General features: G+C 38.4%; 1 protein-coding gene across 1 annotated transcript in view; it reads left to right on the forward strand.

The window, feature by feature from the left end:
• Positions 1–14,157: 14,157 nt before the first annotated feature.
• Positions 14,158–20,523, forward strand: part of FRK (fyn related Src family tyrosine kinase) — a 99,539-nt gene continuing 93,173 nt past the window's right edge. Inside the window, exon 1 of the mRNA XM_061207247.1 lies at positions 14,158–14,528. Within this exon, the coding sequence (XP_061063230.1) occupies positions 14,158–14,528 (371 nt within the window). The remainder of the gene's footprint in view (positions 14,529–20,523) is intronic.

Here is a 20,523-nt window from a genome sequence, read left to right on the forward strand (position 1 = left end):
CAAGCAGGTGGAAGAAGAGAAGCAGAGGGGCCTTGGTGAGAGCAGAGACCTCCGCGGGTGGTTGAAATGAGCCTAATCTCTGCTCCTCCCCTTCTGGCTGAGCACTCACGAGGGAGAGGATGATGGGGGCACCCCAGTGCAGTGAGTGTTCCTTGCTTCCCAGGTTGTAACCAGAGATGACCTCACCTAGCAAGTCACGGCAGGGAGGAGCCATTGCAGATGAAACAGGGCAGCAGCTCAGATTCTCTTGTATCCTGGAGAAGAGAAGGAACTCTCCTTTGTCCCTGAATAGAGCTCTGAGGTAAGACTGCGGAGACCTACAGATGAGAAGAGGCCTTGGGATGGGACAAGGGGACTTAGACCTCTCCAGTCTGACTCTCATACAAGGAAAGAATCTTAAGACAAGTTTTCAATATGGCTTTTTATGCCTACTGATGGTCCCCATGGCAACTTGAATACTACATATGAAGTTTTGCTATCTATGAAAATTTGACCATAATGCAATAAAAAAGTGTTTTTAAAAATACTTTAAAATTTTCCTCAAATTTAATTTTGCCCCTTATATATCTTATTACTTGCAGAAATAAAGCAACTGGTTAAATTCATTTCGTCACATAAAATAAGCAAAGAAGAACCAGCATATTTCATTACCGAGAGGTAAGCTCATTAATTGTATGGATTTGCCTGAGACCTCCCCAGTTTTAACACAGATAGTATTTTGTGCCAGGAGATCCTCAGTCCTTGGTAAACCGGGACCGTTGGTCAGCAGCAGCTGCATACAGACCACATCTCCCTAACATTAAAGGAATTCAGATGAGTCAGTCCCAGTATGACTGGTTGTAGCTCTGCACAATATTCCTTCTTAAGCTCTAAGTAGACTTTCCTCATTCGGACTCATTGAGGATTTCTTGAGTCATCAGCAGGTCTCTGAATTGTGGATTTAAAATTTTTAAAAATATTTTCTAGGGAGATGTGAGATACCTAACTCTATGAAACACCAAGAACTAGGCTAGAAGAAGCATCTGTGATAGCTTTGCTGACCAGGCAGGGGTAATGTAGGAGCAGGTGCTTTTGACTTCTGTGTCACTGGAAGATAGGAGTCAGGACAGGACAAGAAATTCTCTGACAGTCTTCTTTGCCCTAGCAACAGCCAGGAGCCAGGATTCTGGACTTTGTTGTCAGCTCTTTTATTAATTCCCTCAGCAGTCCTTGGCATCATAGCCAAACATCATTTTAAGCTCTCAGTCCGTCGACTCTGGATAATTCTTAGCTATCTCACAGTGTTGTTGTGGGAACTGATTAATATTTATGAACACATTTAAATAGAAAAGTGCAGTAGAAATATTATTGAATGAATTGAAAAATTGTTTCCTATATAATATTATGCACAAAGGAAAATAAGCCATGGACTGTAGTGTCTTCTCGGAACAGTTTTAAAATAATGATCAGTTATCTGCCACTTCCCCTTTCATCTTTAATAAGTTTAGTGTTTTGTTATTTAATGTTCTCAACAGTGATTTCTGCTAAATTTATTTTTATTATTATTGTATTGATGCATTTTGTTTCCTGTTAAGTTCAGTACCTCTCTTTATTTCCAGTTAAGATTTTCTAAATCATTGACTATGCTTTTCCTCCACGGAAATTTGTCCAGTATACAAGGGACATTTGTCATTACTTAAGAATAACTATTGAAACCCACTGCTTAAAAGAATAGATATTTCTCTAGCCAAGATCATTGCATCACATTTCTGTTACGTAAATTCTTGCCCCATCCTTACATTCTTCTGAATAAAATTAAAAGTATATTTAACTGGAAGAAAATGGGATTTTCAGCATAATAAAATTATACTTTAGGATTTGGTTAAGCTCATGAATTATGTAAAATAGAGAAATAATACCTTTCTCATAAAACACGTATTAGTAACAGTTCTCAAAATACTTGTATTGATAGTATTTTACAAATGGTAAAAAATAAATACATTAAATGTGAAAAGATAGTCCAGTTCAGAAAGATTATTTAAAAAAATTCTGCCTCATGTGTTGTGACAGCAGGGAAGTAGCAGTCATTTTAACAATTTAGCATTTAACAGTTCAACTTCTATATCATGTTTAAGACCAAAGTTATTATTGTAAATGTTTCTCTCATTTCTCATAACTTCAACCTACATAACTCTTTCCAGCCACAGCTGCTATTTAGTTAAGACACTGACAATGTTGTCTCCAATCACCAAATGTTGTGTCACCTAAGGATGACAGCTATTTCAGACTGAGTGTCTTGGAGCATCAGTACCTTAGTAGAATCAACACTGATGCAGGGCCTGGTCCTCAATAATATATATTTAGAAACTTTTTAAAAATCAAATTACCCCAAATGATTACATTTATAAAATATATTCTAGTTAATCAAATTCATGGGAGAATGATTTGTCAAACATATGTCAAAATTTTAACTCTCCTAATAACAGGTATACTTGGTAGAACTAGTAAGGTACATTCAGGAGCCCCAAACAGAGAAAATTGCTTAGTGAATACAGAATTTGGAAAGGGAAATTGTTACCAAGCAGATGAGAACTTCACTCTAACATGTCCTAGAATGGGAGCCTTTCTCATTCTTACCAAAATTCTATAATTATAACCGGTAACTAAAAGCAGAGTACATACAGTAGGGACATATTGAAATGTTCTTTTTGTCTACTCTTCTTCTTCAATATTTCGTATTGGTAACATACACAGAAAATCCTTCATAATTACATAATGAATTTCCTCATGACAAACATATTACGTTTACTAGGATCTATTTCAAAGGGATACTTCCTTTTTCAGGGAGTACCCTAAGCCTTTTGCTGAGATTTGAGAATCGCTCTAATCTTACCAGCAGTTTATTTAATATTCTTCTAGGTGTCTTCCCATGCCCAACCCCCAATCCGTGGTACACTTTCCACAGAAGTCTAACTTTTATCAGTCAGTTAGCGTTAGGTTAAGCTCTACAAGAAACAATACTTAAAAATTCTGAAACCTAAAACAACCAAGGTTATTTCTTCATTAGGTTGTATGTACCTGGCTGGTAGTGAGGCTCTGCTCCATGTTTTGCTCAGCCAGGGATGCAGGCTAATAGCTCACCTTTCATCTGGAACATTGTTGTCATGGTAGGGAAAGGAAATGTAGTTAATTGCACACTTCCTCTTAAGTGTGCAATTAACTACATTCTTCCTACTTGGAAGTGATACATACTAGTTCTAATAACATTTCGTTGGTCAAAGCAAGTCATATGGTCATGCTTATCTTCAAGAGGATAGGAAAGTACAATTTTACCATGTGCTTGGAGGAGGAGGACTGGAAATGTCCTTGAACAGTAATAATAAATACCACATCTAGTTATTTTGATTAATATTTCCATTTTTAAGGAGTGCTGTTTTCTGACCTGGTTCTCAAATTAAGGGCTCAGTCACTCAACAAATACTTAAGTGTCAACTTTTTCCGTCTACTTTGCCAAGCTCTGTGGAAGATACAAAGATGAAACAAGTATAGATCTAAAGACTGGTATATAATAGAGTACAACAGTCTTCTTAATAGCACTTGGTACTTCTGCTTCATAGTCCTTAGCAAATGGTGATTAATTATTTCTATAACTATTTGTGTAATGCTGTCTCCTCCACTAGATTATAAATTCTATATAGGATATGGGCTGTATCTCTTTTCATGTCTATATTCTCAAGAGCAAGTACCACCATGCCTGATACCCAGTAGGTGATGTTTCAATGATTATGTACTGAATATATTATAAAAGAGGAAAGTTCTTGTGGAAGTCAAAGAGGGAGACATTACTTCCAAACAAACTTATTCCTTATTTAAATCTGTATCTCCCTTTATACTGACAGTATTGATCTGGTCACATTTTTGGTTTACACAGGACAGACTATGCTTTTTTTTAACTTAATGTTATAACCCCAAGCACTAGCCCAGTGCCTGACACATGATAGGAGCTCAGTAAATATTTGTTGACTCAGTGAAGCAAAGGAGATAAGCCCTGAGGATGACTGAAATAAATAATTGCCAATAGGCAAGCCACAGTTTTATAGCAGTCACTAGAGTGTACTTCCTTCAACCAGTCCATTAGTAACATAGGGTTTAATCTTCTAAAGTGTGAGTGTTACACACAATTGCTTCTGATAAGCTAGCAGATGAGTATTTTTGTAATTGAACAAAATTCTGATTGCATCGAACACTAACTGGGCAATGGAGCTTTAGCAGATGACCTCCAGTGGCTGGAGACAGACCCTCTGCTGGAGGCCAGAGTGAAGGGGATAAGAGGGAGGTTTGTCACATTCTATACATTTGGAGCTAGGCTTGTAACATGGATTTGTAACTCAATTTATATGTACTCTTTTAAGTTTTGATATTCTGTAATTTCTCTTAACTGAGGAGATGTAAAAATGTGTACAGTCAACCATACTGTAATGAAAACTCCTTTCTGAAGATGAGCATAGCACACAGATTATAGGCTTTTCATGCTAACGTGAAACAAATGCGTATATCACTCTGTACATGGGGGTCAAGATGTTACTTATGGTTTAAATTCAATTGAGGAAATGCAAACTACCTTCTAATAGGCTTTTATAATATGTTGAACATATTTACCTTGATGATTCTCCAAGGAGCATTAATCCTCTGAGACTTGGTTACATTTCCAAGATGATCAACCATTTTTCAAGGTCCAGGACAGCAATTACACCACGTACAAGTCTGTAAATTATTGTGCCATACAAACCTCTACATATTACACGGTTTAACAAGAGAGTTTCAATATAAATATTGCTAAAACATCATTATTACGAGCTTAGTTATTAAAATTCCAAGAGCTTGAAAAAAATCTAACCATCTAAAGTCTTTTATTATTTTTGAAAATTTATTAGAGGTATTTATCTGAAGTCAACCAAAATATTTTTTTAACCTTGACTTTAAATAGTAGGAATTTATGAAGATAATAAGATTGGTTTTTCTTTTAAATCAAGGAACAAATGAAAAGAAATGCTTAAAAACATGAGACAATTAGACAATAACCATTTATATGAGCAGTGGAAACCTGAATGTGGTTACTTAGGAATAGTTCAATATCAAAATAAAGAATGCCAAATATACTACTTATTTATTGAGACACAAAAAAAGGCCTAGCTGAACAGGAAATTCTTGAAGCTCTGCCCAATTACTTGACGTGGACATTGGAAAATTCTAAATCTGGGAAGTTTTGTATAATAATTTTTTTCTTTGATTTTATATAAAATCATGTATGTATAAGTAAGAACCAGTACATTTGTTATTGTTGCTAATGACTAACAGAAATAAATCTATTACAATCTCTTTCAATTGGAGAATGCCTATTAGACGCATGGCAATATTCTTTTTACCCCTTGGGTTAGGATTTTGTAAATACTCTTGGAATTTTGCAAATACTAAAAAATACTAAGAATGCTAAAAAAATTGCTACTGGGATTTATTGTATCATAAATGCAGCATTATAAGAAAGGGAAGCCTGGGTTCAGGTTACATGATTCATGGACATCATAATTAGAAGGATACAAAATAAGCTGTCCAGACTGAAAATCAGGAGATTGGAGTCGTACCCCAAAGCTCACATAATCCTCTTCTGGGATCTTGGATAGGGTCACATCAAAATGATCCTTGGTCCTTTTCATCTTCTACTCCTTGAGTCCTCTTTCCCCCAACTATGACAACCACAGATTATATGGAATCCTCTTTTGACTGGACTTCTTGAAGAGGACTGCCATGTGGTGGAGAGGAAGGATCCTCCCGGGCAGGAGTGCTGGGTATTCATCCCTTTATCATCAATATAGTAGCTCAGTGACCTGAAGCAAGTTACTTCCTCATTTCTGAGCTATTTCCTTCATTCTAAAATGAGGTAATTGGACTAAATGGTCTTTAAAATCTCTTTCAGGATAAAAAGAGACTAGACAATAGCATTACTTTCAAAGGTAAATGATTGTCAGCTGAGCATTTGCTGATGTCCCACTCAGAGAAGCAAGCTGTGATTTGTCACTAAATTCTGCTACACAAACTGTGGTCTAGAAATCAGCAGCATGGGCATCCTCTGGGACTTCGTTGGAAATGCAGACTCCCAGGCCTCACCCCAGATCTACGGAATCAGAGTTTACGTTTTTACACGGTCCTCAGATGGTTCACAAGCACATTCAAGTTTGATGAGCAGCTGGGCTAGATCAGGTTTGTGAATGTTGATGCCTGCTCAGCTCTGCTTTGTGTCGAAGGTGAGAGAGAGAGAAGGTAGCCCAAAGCCCCAGCTAGTTTCCCTTAACCATCTGCAGGTCTCCCAGCCTGAATCCTTTCTTGTTTGATGTGACAAATTAGGCAGAGTTGAGTCTGCTCTGTACCTGGATAAGACCTCCTGGAAATGTCAGGTGAGGGTGGCCTTTAGTTCTCAAAAGACACCAGCTCTTGTGTTTCCTCCGGATCTTTACACTTGCTTTCCCTCTACCTGGGGCACTTTCTTTCACTCCCCTTTTCACTTGGGTAACTCATATTCTTTCTTCAAGTCTCAGTTTAGATGTCATTTCTTATTTCTAACTGCCCTCTTTTCCCACATGCCTATCTGGGATAGATTTCTCTTCTATATGTTCCAGCCTATCTCATTAACAGAGAAATTGGGGTGCGTGCGTGCATACGTGCACACACACAAACACACAATCTATTTACTAATGCCGCTGTTAACTTACATGGCTCATACAGACCTATTCTCAGACTTTTCAGAGGTCCTTCCATGCTGAAAGCAAGAGCAAGAAAGAGACTCCTCCACCCCATCCATGGGGCTAGGACATAATAGACTGAACAGAAGCATTCTAGTGTTCTATAACATTATTTTATCATTTAAAATTTTATAATAAATGTTGGTATTTTGGAATCTTTTAATGCCAAATCTTAACATAAAATATAAGATTGAGACATACTTTAGTTGATCTACAGGGGGGCGATGCAGGTGTAATTTTATTTTATTTTATTTATTATTATTATTATTTTTGGCTGTGTTGGGTCTTCACTGCTGCACGCGGGCTTTCTCTAGTTGTGGTGAGCAGGGGCTACTCTTCATTGCAGTGCACAGCCCTCTCATTGCGGTGGCTTCTCTTGTGGAGCACAGGCTCTAGGCGTGCAGGCTTCAGTAGTGGCAGCACGCGGGCTCAGTAGTTGTGACACGTGGGCCCTAGAGCGTGCAGGCTTCAGTAGTTGTGGCGCGTGGGCTCAGTTGTTGTGGCTCGCGGGCTCTAGAACTCAGGTTCAGTAGTTGAGGCGAAGGGGCTTAGCTGCTCCGTGGCACGTGGGATCTTCCCAGACCAGGGATCAAACCCATGTCCCCTGCATTGGCAGGCGGATTCTCAACCACTGTGCCACCAGGGAAGTCCTGTAATTTTAATTTTAGTTCATACAAACTTATAAGTTGATATTTTCCTGAAAGAAATATGCGAATGAAAGGATGATGAGAGATGGGGAGAAGGATACAGCTGCGGAGGGTGAGAACTAAGAAATGATGGGTGGGATAGCAGTCATATGGAGAGAATTTCTGGGGAAAACCAGAGATTTTAAAAGAGGTTTTAAAAGGATGTTTTCCCTTGCAGTGTAACTGTCTCCTTCACATCCTCACAGATCCATAGTTTTAGTTATGTATGTAGCAGTGCTTTTGGAATTGGATATGTTGCCTGCATTTTGCTTTTGTTTGAAGTGGGAGTGAGCTGGGAATGAGATAATTTCCTACAACTGTTTTTAGTAGTACAAGGAGAGGGCACAGGTACCCCAGGGGTGGCCCAGTTACATATTTTCATAATAACGGCTAATATTTATTGGGCAGCTACCATGTCCTGGACTGTGGGCTAAATATTTTAATGCATTTTCTCATTTAATTCTTATAACTCTACAAGGTAAATGTTAGTGTCTAGGAATTGTCAGCATTTTACAGATGAAGAAACTGAGGCTAGGCGGTCAATAATTTATCCAAGACCACAGAGCCAAAGAGTGCCAAGGGAACAGGAATTCTCACCCCCAAGCCATGCTGCCTCCTTGAGACAGTGCACCAGAGACCTCCACTCAAACGACATCGATTAACAAGCTATGCTATTTGGGTTCATTTCTTCAGCCAGTTGTGATTCTATCTAACTTTCCTGTTATCTCACATACATTAGAAAAGTCTTTTCCATAGCAATATTGAGTAAGGATTAATCTTTTGAGAGGAGTTAAACCCCAGCAGAGTCATGGCTCTGCTAATCTTATTTTGCACATGGAGTTTGGAATTAGCCAAGAAACTTAAAAGATTAACCCTAAGAATCATACTTTAATACTATATATGCTCATGCTCTGTCTACCCAGCCACAAGTTTTCTATCGCAGGTTTGTCAAAATATCAGAAGGGCTTAAGGAAAACAAACAAACAAACAAACAAACAGACTTCTAGGTGTTTCCATTTTCTATCATTTGGGGGAATTGTGATGGTCTTTAACAGACTAGAGAGAGTCCTCAAGATTACTAAAATAATTTTGCTGCTAGATAGATGAGAACCTTGATTAATGAAGTATTTGTTTAACAGGCAAGGACAAACCACCTGGGTGAAACATGTTTACTTATTTCCATTTTAGAAAAGGCTTATCAGCTGCTTCTAGGAGATTGTATACATGAGACTATTCAGTCCTTTTTGAAAGTAAGTGGGACTTCCCTGGTGGTCCAGTGGTTAACTGTGCTTCCACTGCAGTGGGCACAGGTTTGATCCCTGGTTGGGGAACTAAGATTCTGCATGACGTGCGGTGTGGCCCAAAATAAAAAATAAAAATAAAAAATAATAGAAAGAAAGCAAGTTCTTTATCCCTTTATAGATATCTCTAGAATATTTTTTTCAGTATCATGCTGAAATCTAGACATCCTATGCCTGTTTCATGTCTTTGATAGTGCCAAAGAAAGAAGCAAAGAGCTTTAAAGAGGTTTTACCATTTTTTTAATTAAAGATTTTGAAAATTTTGTCTTCCAAGCTGAACTGATTTACTTGCAAGCAAGAGAACTCATATCAGTAAAGAAATCCACTGCATAGTTCACTGAGGGGAAATGTCATGGGTTTCTGAAGCGTTAGAAATGGAGTTTCCTGGTTATACTCTTTAAGTATTGAAAACATACCCTTTGGATAGGACAGAATGAGTCCCATGTTGGCTGATGTTTAGAGTAGTCCATTGTCATTGGTCAGGAAAAATACTTCAGTTACGAACAGTAAGGATCTAACGTGCAACGTTAGTTCATATCCTTCAGCAGTTCTAGCTTGTTTCAACTAATGATGAACAGCATTTGGCTTTGATATTCCCTAAGTGCTGCTGTCAGTGAAAACTTTTCCCTTTATAATAGCAATTCCTATGACAAAAGAAAACTGAGGTTAATTTGGCTTTTTTTTTTTTTTCATTATTGAGTCCATGTTGGCTTCTAATAATTAAGGTGTCTGCTGGAGGTCCAGCCATCTCAACTGAGTTTCAGGCAAGAGGAAAAAGAAGAGAGGGAAGGGAAAGAGAGTAGATCCTCCAGGAGAGTCTACCTTTTTTAAGGGACTTTCCTGAAACCCCCACCCAATGACTTCTGCTTACTTTCTTCTTGGCCACTTCTAGTTGTAAGAAGTCTGCAGCCTTTCACTTCTATAAAAGTAAGGTTCTGTTAGTAGGAAGAACAAACTGGACATTGGATAGGCAAGTAGATGTTTTTGTCTCAGGGAGAAAGAAAGTGCAAGGATTTGCCGATGTAGATATATTTTTTGATGCAAGAAAAGGACATTGAATCGGTTAATATTGAACAGATTTGGAATTTCTGTGACAAGTTCATCATTAGAGAAAAAGGATATCTGCAGAGAGTCTAAGAAGAATGGTGGACGATTTGGAAGAGTGCTACTAGAAAATGAGGAGACGCGCATCTAAGTGGACCGGCATGTAAAAGAATGTTGAGCAGAGCAAAGGGCTTAGCAGGAGTTGGAGATCATTAATTTGTCCTGGTATAAAACTGAGTAGCTGTGGGATTTTTTCTGTTGCAGTGCTCAGCAAATCAGATACAGGAGCATGGCTAAATTCATTTAACGCTGTGTGTATGTTGGATGTGGGGTTGCAGGAGCTAGTAAAACTCAAGGAAGAGAAAAGTCATTTTGGCAGAAATGGACAAGGAGGTTCTAAAGGAGGTATGGGATTTTTATTCAGGCCTCAAAATGCAGGCAGAAGTCTGTTGGGAGGGGAAGGAATACCAAGAAAAAGCATGGCAAAGGAGACAGGATCAGAGGTGGGAATGAACAAGACCTATTGGAGACACAGTAAACCTATTTGGCTGAGTGGGAGGGTTAACATAAGGCAGTAATGGAAGGAGGATGTTGAAAGGGTACATCTGATAAAGATGGGATAAAGTACAAATTCTTTCGTCTTGAATTCCAAGCCGTATCTTCCAGGCAATGAGGATCTGTTGAAGGTTACTGTGCAGGAGAGTGATTTAAGAAGATTAATGTGGTGGCAGTGTGCGGTAAGGATGGGAAGGAGAGTGGCTGTAGGCAGGAGGCTGGCAAAGGAATCTAACATTTGGGAAACAATGCGTGGAAAAAAGGGGACTTAGAGGCAATAGACAGAAAGTCACTATCCTTTGTGGTCCCAGCTCTTTTCACACTCTTTGCTCTCATTCGTGAATACTTGTATATGTGTTTATCTTACCCCAGTGGCTCCTTCCCTTCCCTTCCTTCCCCTTCCTTCCTTCCTTCCTTCCTTCCATCCTTCCCTCCTTCAACAAATACTTATTGAGTATTTACTGCTTACATACTGGACATTGTACAAGGCACTGAAGATTCCAAGAAGGAAATTTTATTCTCCTGGGGAAAGCAAACAAGTAAGGGCATCAAGTGGAATTTAATAGGAGACCAAGTAGAAGTGTGTGTGCCAGGTTTTAGGGGCACACAGAGTAGAGGCCCCTAATCTATTATGGCAGAGAAGGTGCTACTTGAACCTGCCTGGAAAAATCACAAGGAAGTCACCAGGGGAGCAGGTAGAGAAAGGAGCAAAGGTGCAGCAGGAAAGAGGGCCTTGGGCTTCAGGGGCGGCTGGTGGCTTGGTGAGCCTGCATCACAGTGTGTATATGTAGGAGTAAAGGGCCGTGAGGTTCGAGAAGTTACCAGAGCCTTGTGTGTCCTGATAAAGACAGCAGGTTCTATTCCAAACATGTTGGAGATCCCTGAAGGATTTTACACAGAAGAATATTAGCCTTTTTTTTAGAGTCATTGAAACACAGGAGTTAAAATCTCAGACTCTGGAGTCAGATTGAGACCAGGGTGTTACTCATGGTTCAGCCACGTGGGGGCTGTGTGACCTTGGGCAAGTTACTTAACCTCTCTGCTTCAGTTTCTTCTTCACTAAAATTTAAAAAAATACTACCTTCCCCACAGGTATTGTTGTTTTTTATTTTCTCAGAGTTAAATGATGTATCATTTGTAACATTCTTAGCACAGTGCCTGGCACATAGAAAGCCCTCAAAACTGATAGCTACTTTTACTAGTACTCATATCACCTCTGGCATTGTTGCTATTATAAAAACTGCTCTGGGAGTGGTGTGCAAGATGAGTCAGAAATACTAGATAAGCTGGAGTAAAGGGGATTAGTTATGAGCCCTCTGGAATAATCTAGGGAAGAATATTTGTTTTGTCCAACACCCAGCTGTCATTCAGAAGGAATAAAAAAAAGTGTAGAATAAATGGAAAGACATACAAGTGGAATTTAGTGATTGATTAGCTCAAAGAAACCAGGGAAAGAGTAAAAGATGACTGCAAGGCTTCAAGCTTGGGTGACTGTAGAATTCTGGTGCTATCGACACAAGGAAACCTTTTCTCTCCCCACCCCTTGCCTCAGGTTTCTCAGGCCATTGCTTACCTGATGTCTTTGGATGGCTGGTTTCTTTTTTCAGTTTCATTCACTAGCTCAGTGACTGTGCTGTGCAGGTCTGCCACTCTGTCTTTTTCTGGAATGCCTTGTCATAACCATAATGGAGGCATATTTGAATTTAGAAACTTCAAATTTCTTAAGTCTTAAACTCCACTTACAAATTGGTTTTGAATACATCTCTCTAGTTGCTTCCAAATCTTATTTCATATTCTAGATCATGTAGATATCTCTGGAAGGACTTTAGCATCTATGCCTCTGTTTAGGGGCATTAATAGGATCCTACACTTTTTACAATTAATATTGTGTTTGGAACCAAATATTCTTATGGCTTCTCAATATTATATAATCATTATTTTCTCTTCTGTTTTATATTGGAATTATATTTTTGGTCCCATATCACAAATAAACAAACAAACCTGGCTTGGCTTTTGGCTTTTCTCTTCCTGCCAAATTAGTACTTTCTACTCTGACTCTGAAGACAATTGGAGAAACCTAGAAAATGAGATCTTGTTTTAACCAAATGATCTGTCTGCCATGAATGCCTGATTTTAGTACAAGGAAATAGCAGGAGGGGCTAAGGCCACGGTCCTCTGGTTGTCTTTCTTTTCTTTTTTTTTTTTTCTTTTTCTTGAGTTCAGTTATTCTGATTACTAAAAATGCCTTGCTATTTGACAAAGAACAGGAATTTTGAGTTTGTACTGGGGTTAGGTTAACCAGGTTCAAGGCTCCAGCAACATTTAGAGAAATTGTTCTTAAGAGAGCAACTTTGTAATAAAGGCCTTATACAAAAAGAAGTGACACATCATGAACAAGTCTGCAGTGTACTCTACTAGTGAAAATGGTCTTGTGTTGACCCATCTAAACTTACTGCCTAGGTGTTCCTGGGATCCAGGGCACCCATTTGTGAGACAGCTGCCCTGAACTAGGGGAAGTAGAGCAAAACTCACTGCCTATCGCGATGGCTGCCCTGATGTCGGCTTCATTAGTTCCTGAGCTCCTGCCAACGAAGTTAGCAAGAACTAGTGCAGACCTGGAGTCAAAGTTGAATAGAAGGAGCTTCCACAGCAGCTCACATGCAGCCCTCCTACTCTTTCTCTCCGCTGGTCACCTAGTCTGTGCGTGTGTGTGTGTGTGTGTGTGTGTGTGTGTGTGTTTCTGAAGGATGGGAAATTACATGTCTTTGTGGGAAAATGCAGTGTTTCTGTTTCTCACCATTTTAGTCAGCTGCTCTTGTATTTTTCCAGACTGTAAATGTATTTTGAGGCTATTAAAATCTATTCACAGTGATTAAAAAAAAAGGTAGGAACTCAATGACTCTTTCCCAATTGCCCTTTGTCCAGTAACAAATACCTAAACACTTCAATTTTCCATTTTACTTCCCTTAGTGGTGGCAAAACTATCCTACTCGTCCTTATGGAAGAAAAATATCTCTGCCTTTAATTTCTGTGCTGGTAGCATAGCAGGACAAAATGCTCCCTGGGCTAGCCCGTCTGTCCAGGAGCATGGATTTTGACAGCTGCTTTTAAGAGTTTGGCTCCCTGGTGAGGGCGCTAGTCTCTCTTGGGTGTGGGAGAAGGGAGAGGTAGAGAGGCTGGGAATCCCATTTAGATCACAGACACAAAAGAACCAGGAAGTAAGAAGAAATTATTACAGTCTGTTCCCAGCTCAGGATGTTAAAGGCAGTAGCCTGGGCCGGTTGGTTATTCACTGGCATAAAAGAAAGAGCAGTGGGGGTCAGGACTGGTCAAACCACAGAGACAGACCTGACGTGGGAGAGAGCTGCTGGCAAAGGTAAGAGGTGGAGATCTTACCTGGAGTTCACCTCTTTCGCTTGGTAACTTTTTCTTGGGACAAGAGGCAAGGGGACTCTTTTCTGTTCTCAGACGTTTGTCTAAATAAAGCCCTCTCAAATTTATTTTTGTGGTGGGATTCCTAAGCAGACAAGAAGAAAAGTCACTCTCCCACCGAGCAGCTGCCCAGCTCCCACCCGGTTTTGCTCTGGGGCAGCAGCTACGGCCACAGAGAGCAAGCCGGTGAGTCTCTCCAAGCAGGTCCGCCGGACTGCTGTGAACCAGGGCTTGGTACACGCTCCCCAAACCTGGAGGACTGGTGCTGATTTCAAAGTTTCCAGGTGGAGGAAGAGAAAGTGTATCTGCAGAGAGTAAGGGGAGAGGGAGAAGCCCCTCTCCCCCACTGCCCACGGGGGCGCCATGGGTAACATCTGCCTGAGGCTCCGGACGTACCTGGAGCCCTGTCTCCCCTGCTTGTCTCGGGAAGCAGACAAGTCGGTGGTGATTCAGAACCCATGGACTGTCTGCCCCCCCGATCCTCCCCGGCCGCCGTGTCCGGAGCCCGAGAGAAGCCAGGGCCAGTACTTTGTGGCTCTGTTTGATTACCAGGCTCGGACTGCAGAGGACCTGAGCTTCCGCGCGGGCGACAAGCTCCAAGTCTTGGACACGTCCCACGAGGGTTGGTGGCTCGCCAGGCACTTGGAGAAAAGGGCAGACGGCTCCGGCCAGCAGCTGCAGGGCTATATTCCTTCTAACTATGTGGCTGAGGACAGGAGCCTCCAGGCAGAGCCGTGAGTAGTACACACATTTTATTTCTCAGCTCTCTGAGGGCGGGTAATGAGGTTTCCTTCTTACCTATCTGCAAACGCACTAATTTTCAAAGAGCTGCCTAGAAAGTATAAGGAAGTACTGGCAAGAATCTTCTAATTGAAACACACCTCCCCTGCTAGGTGAGAGTGAAACTGGAAGGTAACTGTTGAAATGACTTCTGTTACAGTTTGTATACCCACAGGCCCTGGGTGCATTTTCATCAACAAAAATGAATGGTGCATTTAATGCTCTATCTTTTCTTTGGCTGTAAAATAAGTCATGCCTCACTTTAACACAGAACTGCATTTCATTTGCAAGTATATCATAGATCTTCCTTAAACTACACTTTCAAATCTAAAGTCCAGCTCTCTCTTTTTTTAAACTTTTGAAGCATCAACTCCAGTTTTGATAGGCACACACAGGGGTAACTAATGTAGAAGGTCACATTTAGAAGATGCTACATTTTCCCAGTGAAATCATGACTGGATATTTTTCTTTGAGTCCCAGATATGGAGTTATGCTACCCAAATTATGATATCTTTTGGGATTTATTATGATTAGAAACTAGCCAGCTACAGATGTTTAGGAAGTTTAACAAGAAAAATAATGACATTATTTCTCCAGAGAAGGAGATTAAGACTTTACCCTGATATTTGAATAAATCCTATGAGTTATAGTGGAACCAAGGAAGAAAATTTTATGTACTTATGCACATATCCATCCGTCCATCCGTCCATCCATGCAAGTGTCAGGTGGAGTAGTGGCATGGGGGGAGAAGGGGCAAGGTTATGCTAGTGGTAGTTGAATATAAAGTAGATAAAGCAAGGTCTTGACAATGGATACTTGGGGTCTGGTGTGTTGAGAAGCAGGTGCAGACTGCTACTTGCCCTAAACTTCTTCCTGCCTGGTTCCAATGAAACCTAAGACTGGGAATGTCTCTCAGGACTCATTTTATAGAGTGGGTCCTTAGTAGAGGAACCTCTGGGGATTCACTCATTTTCTCATGTGTTTTTTCTTTCGATGTGAGCTGCAGCATCCCTTACTGGCCCAGGGAATAAAATTGTAGGAAGAGCCATGGTGCATTGTTGCTGCTTTCCAAACTCAAAGTCAAATACAAAAGGGGGTTGGGGGGCTCTTGAGATTCTTTCCAACGCCAAGGGCCTATAAATGTTAGGAAGCGTCTTATTTTACACCTAGATAGAAATGAACTGAAATCTAGAATTTTGACAAATGGAATCGTTCAATTCTCAAATGAGAAAATCACCTGTATGAACGTTTATTTCTGTGATAATCTATACGAAATATCCTTACTTATTCATTGAATGCTTAGTTATGTGCATTTATGATATGATTTTCACTACTACATGATTTCCATGTAAGGTATGGTATTATGTATGTTTTATATTCAGTGTAACATATACTATTAAATTAATGCTGTAATATTAATACTAGTGCCTTGAATTCATAATCTACTAGTCTTGGATATTTTCAATTCATTTAACTGCTTAGGGCCTCTGTTTCCTCATCTGTAAGGTCTCTGGGGTCTTCTAGCGCTCTAGATTCCTTGATTATCTGGGAACATGACTTCTTATGTTTCAAGTGTAGTGGTTCAGCTACATTCATACCTGACAGAACAGCAAATGCTGAAGAGAGCAAGTAAATTGAAACAAGACAAGCAATTCAAAAGAGATAATGTTTTGGGTTACAGGATCAAGCACAGCACCCTTACTTATTTAGATTCTTTTTGCCTATCAAAGACAAAATAAGACAACTAAAGTATTGTGGATATTTTTTCATTCTCAGGGGCTGTCTGTAGCCAAGAATACTCTTTTCCCTCTGTATATAACTCCTGACCTTTCCTCTTGGAATTTGTTCTCAGCAGTGTTCCCCTGTGTCGCTACCATCTGGTGTCTCTGCAGTGGGCTTTTCTTGGGATCTTCGCATCCACTGGGATAAAAACTTGTTGCCCAGGTGCTGCTGTTATGCCTCCTGGTCAGCATGAGCAACTTGTTTCCTTTTAAGTGTACACCATGGCTTTCACCCGTGAACCCAGGTTGCTAATGAGGTTTCTTGCCACCAAATGGCGAAATTGCTTCAATACTTTTAGTGCAGGTGGCTGTAGCCTCTAGAATTTCACCCCATTTCAAGTAGAAGCAGTTTTAACTTAGTCTTCTAAGTGAGGGTGTCCAAGTGACCCACAGTGCCTTAATACCCAGGGAATTATTAAAAAAAAACTTCTTTTAATAACTTTCTTATATGAATTTTCAAACTAGTACTTCATTTTTTTCCTTATGAATACTATGAAAGTTAACGTTTATTTTACAATGAGCTCAGTATACAGTATTAAGTAAAGATTATTGTTTATATTCACATGTGTGAGATGAGAGGCAATGGGAAACCAATGAAAGTTGAGTCATCTAGTTCCTTATTAGACTAGTTTAGTGAATGCATTTTAGTGTTCATCTGTTAATGTCTTTATTCTTGACTTACATTAATAAGAAGACAGTGCAAATACTTTTGGAGTTATTAGTGGCAGGGCAAATCAGATAAGTTTCAGTGTTTGGTTTGTTTCTTTGTTTCTTTTAACACTAGGAAGTAAAGATGTTAAAAAAAAGAACTAGACTATTATTAAAAGATAAAGCAATTTTATAATTGACTATTAAATTCCACCTAGAAATGCTTTACCTTTTCTGAATATTTTACATTAAGTGATATAATAAACCCATTCTTAATGATTTATTTTGTTTCTAGGAAGAATCATTGTTTTATCTTCAATTTGAATTCCTAGATCCTTTCATAGATGAGTGTTTTCCTTCCACATCTTCAACATGGAATCCCTCAAAAATCTTACTCTTAGGCTCTGATCACTCAGTACTCTCTGTACACTTTTTACATTCATAGTGTTTTTAGAGATATAGTTAAAGTTCACCCAAAAAATAATGGTATGGAAATTACATACGAATCATGGAGCCAAGAGCAATGGCTTTAAATTGCATTGTTTTTATTATTAAAAAAATTCAAGTAATGCAATATGTTGGTGAAAAGCAAAATGATCAGCAATTGTACAATTTACACAAAGCGTCATTCATCTACAAAGAGTTTAAAAGTTGTTTGCCTAATTGTTTAAGTGTGCTTTATGCTAAATTGCTCTAGGCTCAGAATTACTTTGTGGAAAGATTTTCCTACTCCTCTTATTGCCATGTAAAGGTAGATTATTTCAAATTCCTCTCCTATTCACCATTTTATGGGATGCCTTGAAAAAGATCTCAAGAATAAATATTTGTAACTTGTAAGTTTGTTGTTAGTTTATGCTTACGGGATAAAAGTGTTAGAATTTTATGAAGTTTGAAGGTAATGGAATTTCTTTCCATTTGTTTAGGGAATATTTTCCTAATCATGGTCCTCTTTAATGTGTCAGACTAGAGTGCTGTCAAGATTTTATCTAATTTAAAGTCATTGCCATTGTCTGGCTTGAAGAGAGTAGCATGGAGAAATAAAGTAGTACATGCTCAGAAAGAGAATTCTCTTATACCACCATCTAAAAATACAATTGCAACTTTACTGTTTGGTGATTTGAATACTGTTGAATTTAATAATTATCTAATACAAGTTGTACACAGTGTTCCTAGTCATCTTCAGCCTAGATGTCAGTGGATTTCTTTCTCTGCTGGGATATAAAGCCTGCTTTTGAATCTTAAAGATAGAGGAACAAGGTGGTTTAAAAATCAAAATTATTATTAATAAAGAAAGAAAGAAAGAAAAAGGCATCAGAACATTCACAAACCAGTCTAACATATCTACTTGAGTAGATATGAGTAGTTTAAATCACTAGAAAATAGTGAGTAGTTTAAATCACTAGAAAACCACCTATCGGCAAGCAGTCCCATAAATATTCTTTTTTTTTTTTTTAAGATTTTTTTTGATGTGGACCATTTTTAAAGTCTTTATTGAATTTGTTACAATATTGTTTCTGTTTTATGTTCTGGTTTTTTGGCCGCAAGGCATGTGGGAGCTTAGCTCCCCAACCAGGGATCAAACCCACACCCCCTGCATTGGAAGACGAAGTCTTAACCACTGGACCCGGGAAGTCCCTCCTATAAATATTCTTAATCCAGATCATTTATTTCTTTTTCTTTGTGCTAGTTTTCAGGGAAGACTAAATGCATATATGTAGAAATTGAAAACAATACATTTTCAGTTTCTTTCCTTTAAGACAAAGTATACTTAGATCTATAGTTTAAGAAACTAAAAAAAAGTTTATGTATATAAGTTAAATGCATTATAGAAATATATATGGCTGTTTATCAAATTAAATGTTTTGGATAATCCCAAGATAAGAATTTTAAGGCAAATAATTTAAATCAACAAAAGCATATTTATATACCGAGATTGATTAGAAAACTCTATTGTTAAATGACTGCATTATAGAATTATAGATGAATTATGAATTCATCTATAGAATTATGATATAGTCTTCTTTCTTTATCCTTTGATATAAAATAACAATATGACAAATAGGTTGCTAAAATAATTTGTAAAAAATTACATTTCAGGTATAATGTTATATGATTTTTTATGTTAATATAACTGTACTACATTTATGTTTATATAACTGTTTATCTCAGTTATTTAATGCATTTTTATATACATTGTCACCATTTTTAAGAAAAATGATAATTAACTGCTAAATTAAATACATTTTATAAGAACAATGGCAAAATCACAGAAGTGAGGGAAAGAGGAACCAACTGAACTTCATTAAAGTCACAGTTAAAGTATAAGTGTAATTAATAACAGTTTAAAATAGTTGATTAATAGAAGTAAAACTTGATTACATGCATTTCAAAATACCTTTGAGAAGCAATTAAGTGCCATAGTATGGAGTCATTAAAATAAGTCAGGAGTCATTCTTAATCTTTTCTAGGAAAATTGATGATACTCTGGAAATTTCAACTGCAATATGCCATTCAGAACCACTCTCTCTTAATAAAAGCATTGATTATATTTTTCTTTTCAGGTTTTTAACAAATTACTAGTAGTGCAAAAAATTTTGTGAGTGAAATAAACTGACATAAACTACTTTGCTTCAGTCCTAAAGATTAGAACCTAAATTCCAACTTGATTGAATTCATTCTTTGAAAAAAAAAGAAAGATTCTATTGGTTTGTTTTTTCAAATTGGTTTGTTTTTGTTCAAGTGAATTTATTGAAATGTTTGGTTTGTCTCTGTAGATATATCCTAGTGTTACTTTTTCAAGCATTTCACCAAACTGACATCTAAGTAGACACAACCTTCTATATAGTAAAGTAGGACTGTTGTTAAGCAACTAGTATGTCCTGTGTACTAGGTCTTGAGGGTCCCCAAAGAAAAACAAACAAGACTTTGCCTCAGTTAACTGTCTGGTTTTCAGCTCAGAAAACTCCCTTTGTATTTTCCAACTGCCAATACCACAGTGAGAATCTATATGGTAAATAAAAATCAAATAAAGTTTTGGGTTTTTCTGGTGGATATTTTAACTAGGTCCAAACGTTAGTGGTACAGAGTTTTGATTGAGGTATAATGCTGGTCGCCCTTTTTGATCTGCCCTGTGGTGTGCTTAAAAACACAGACTATGGGCCCCAAAGATCTGAATTTGAATCTGGCTCTGTCATAACTTAGCTGTGTGACCTTGAGCAATTTATATTAAATAGGAATAAAAATGACCCCTATCTCATAGGATCGATATGTGGCATAAATGTGGTTATTTGTGCAGAAAGCGTGCACCATAGAGAACCTGACCATAGTAAGGGTTTGAGAAATGTTATCTGTTATTTAGCTGGGCAATTCTTCCTTCACCTCTGCCTAAATATATAATACTTTGCGCACCTCCACTCCAGCCTCAGCTCACAATATTTTCTCCCTATAACAGCACTCACATGCTGAGCGTCTTTACATCTTTCTTCCATACTTTCCTTCACCTGCGGTCTTGGGCTTCTTA

This window comes from Eubalaena glacialis, chromosome 12 (genome assembly GCF_028564815.1).
Source record: "Eubalaena glacialis isolate mEubGla1 chromosome 12, mEubGla1.1.hap2.+ XY, whole genome shotgun sequence".
In the NCBI taxonomy this organism is placed as follows: Eukaryota; Metazoa; Chordata; class Mammalia; order Artiodactyla; family Balaenidae; genus Eubalaena; species Eubalaena glacialis.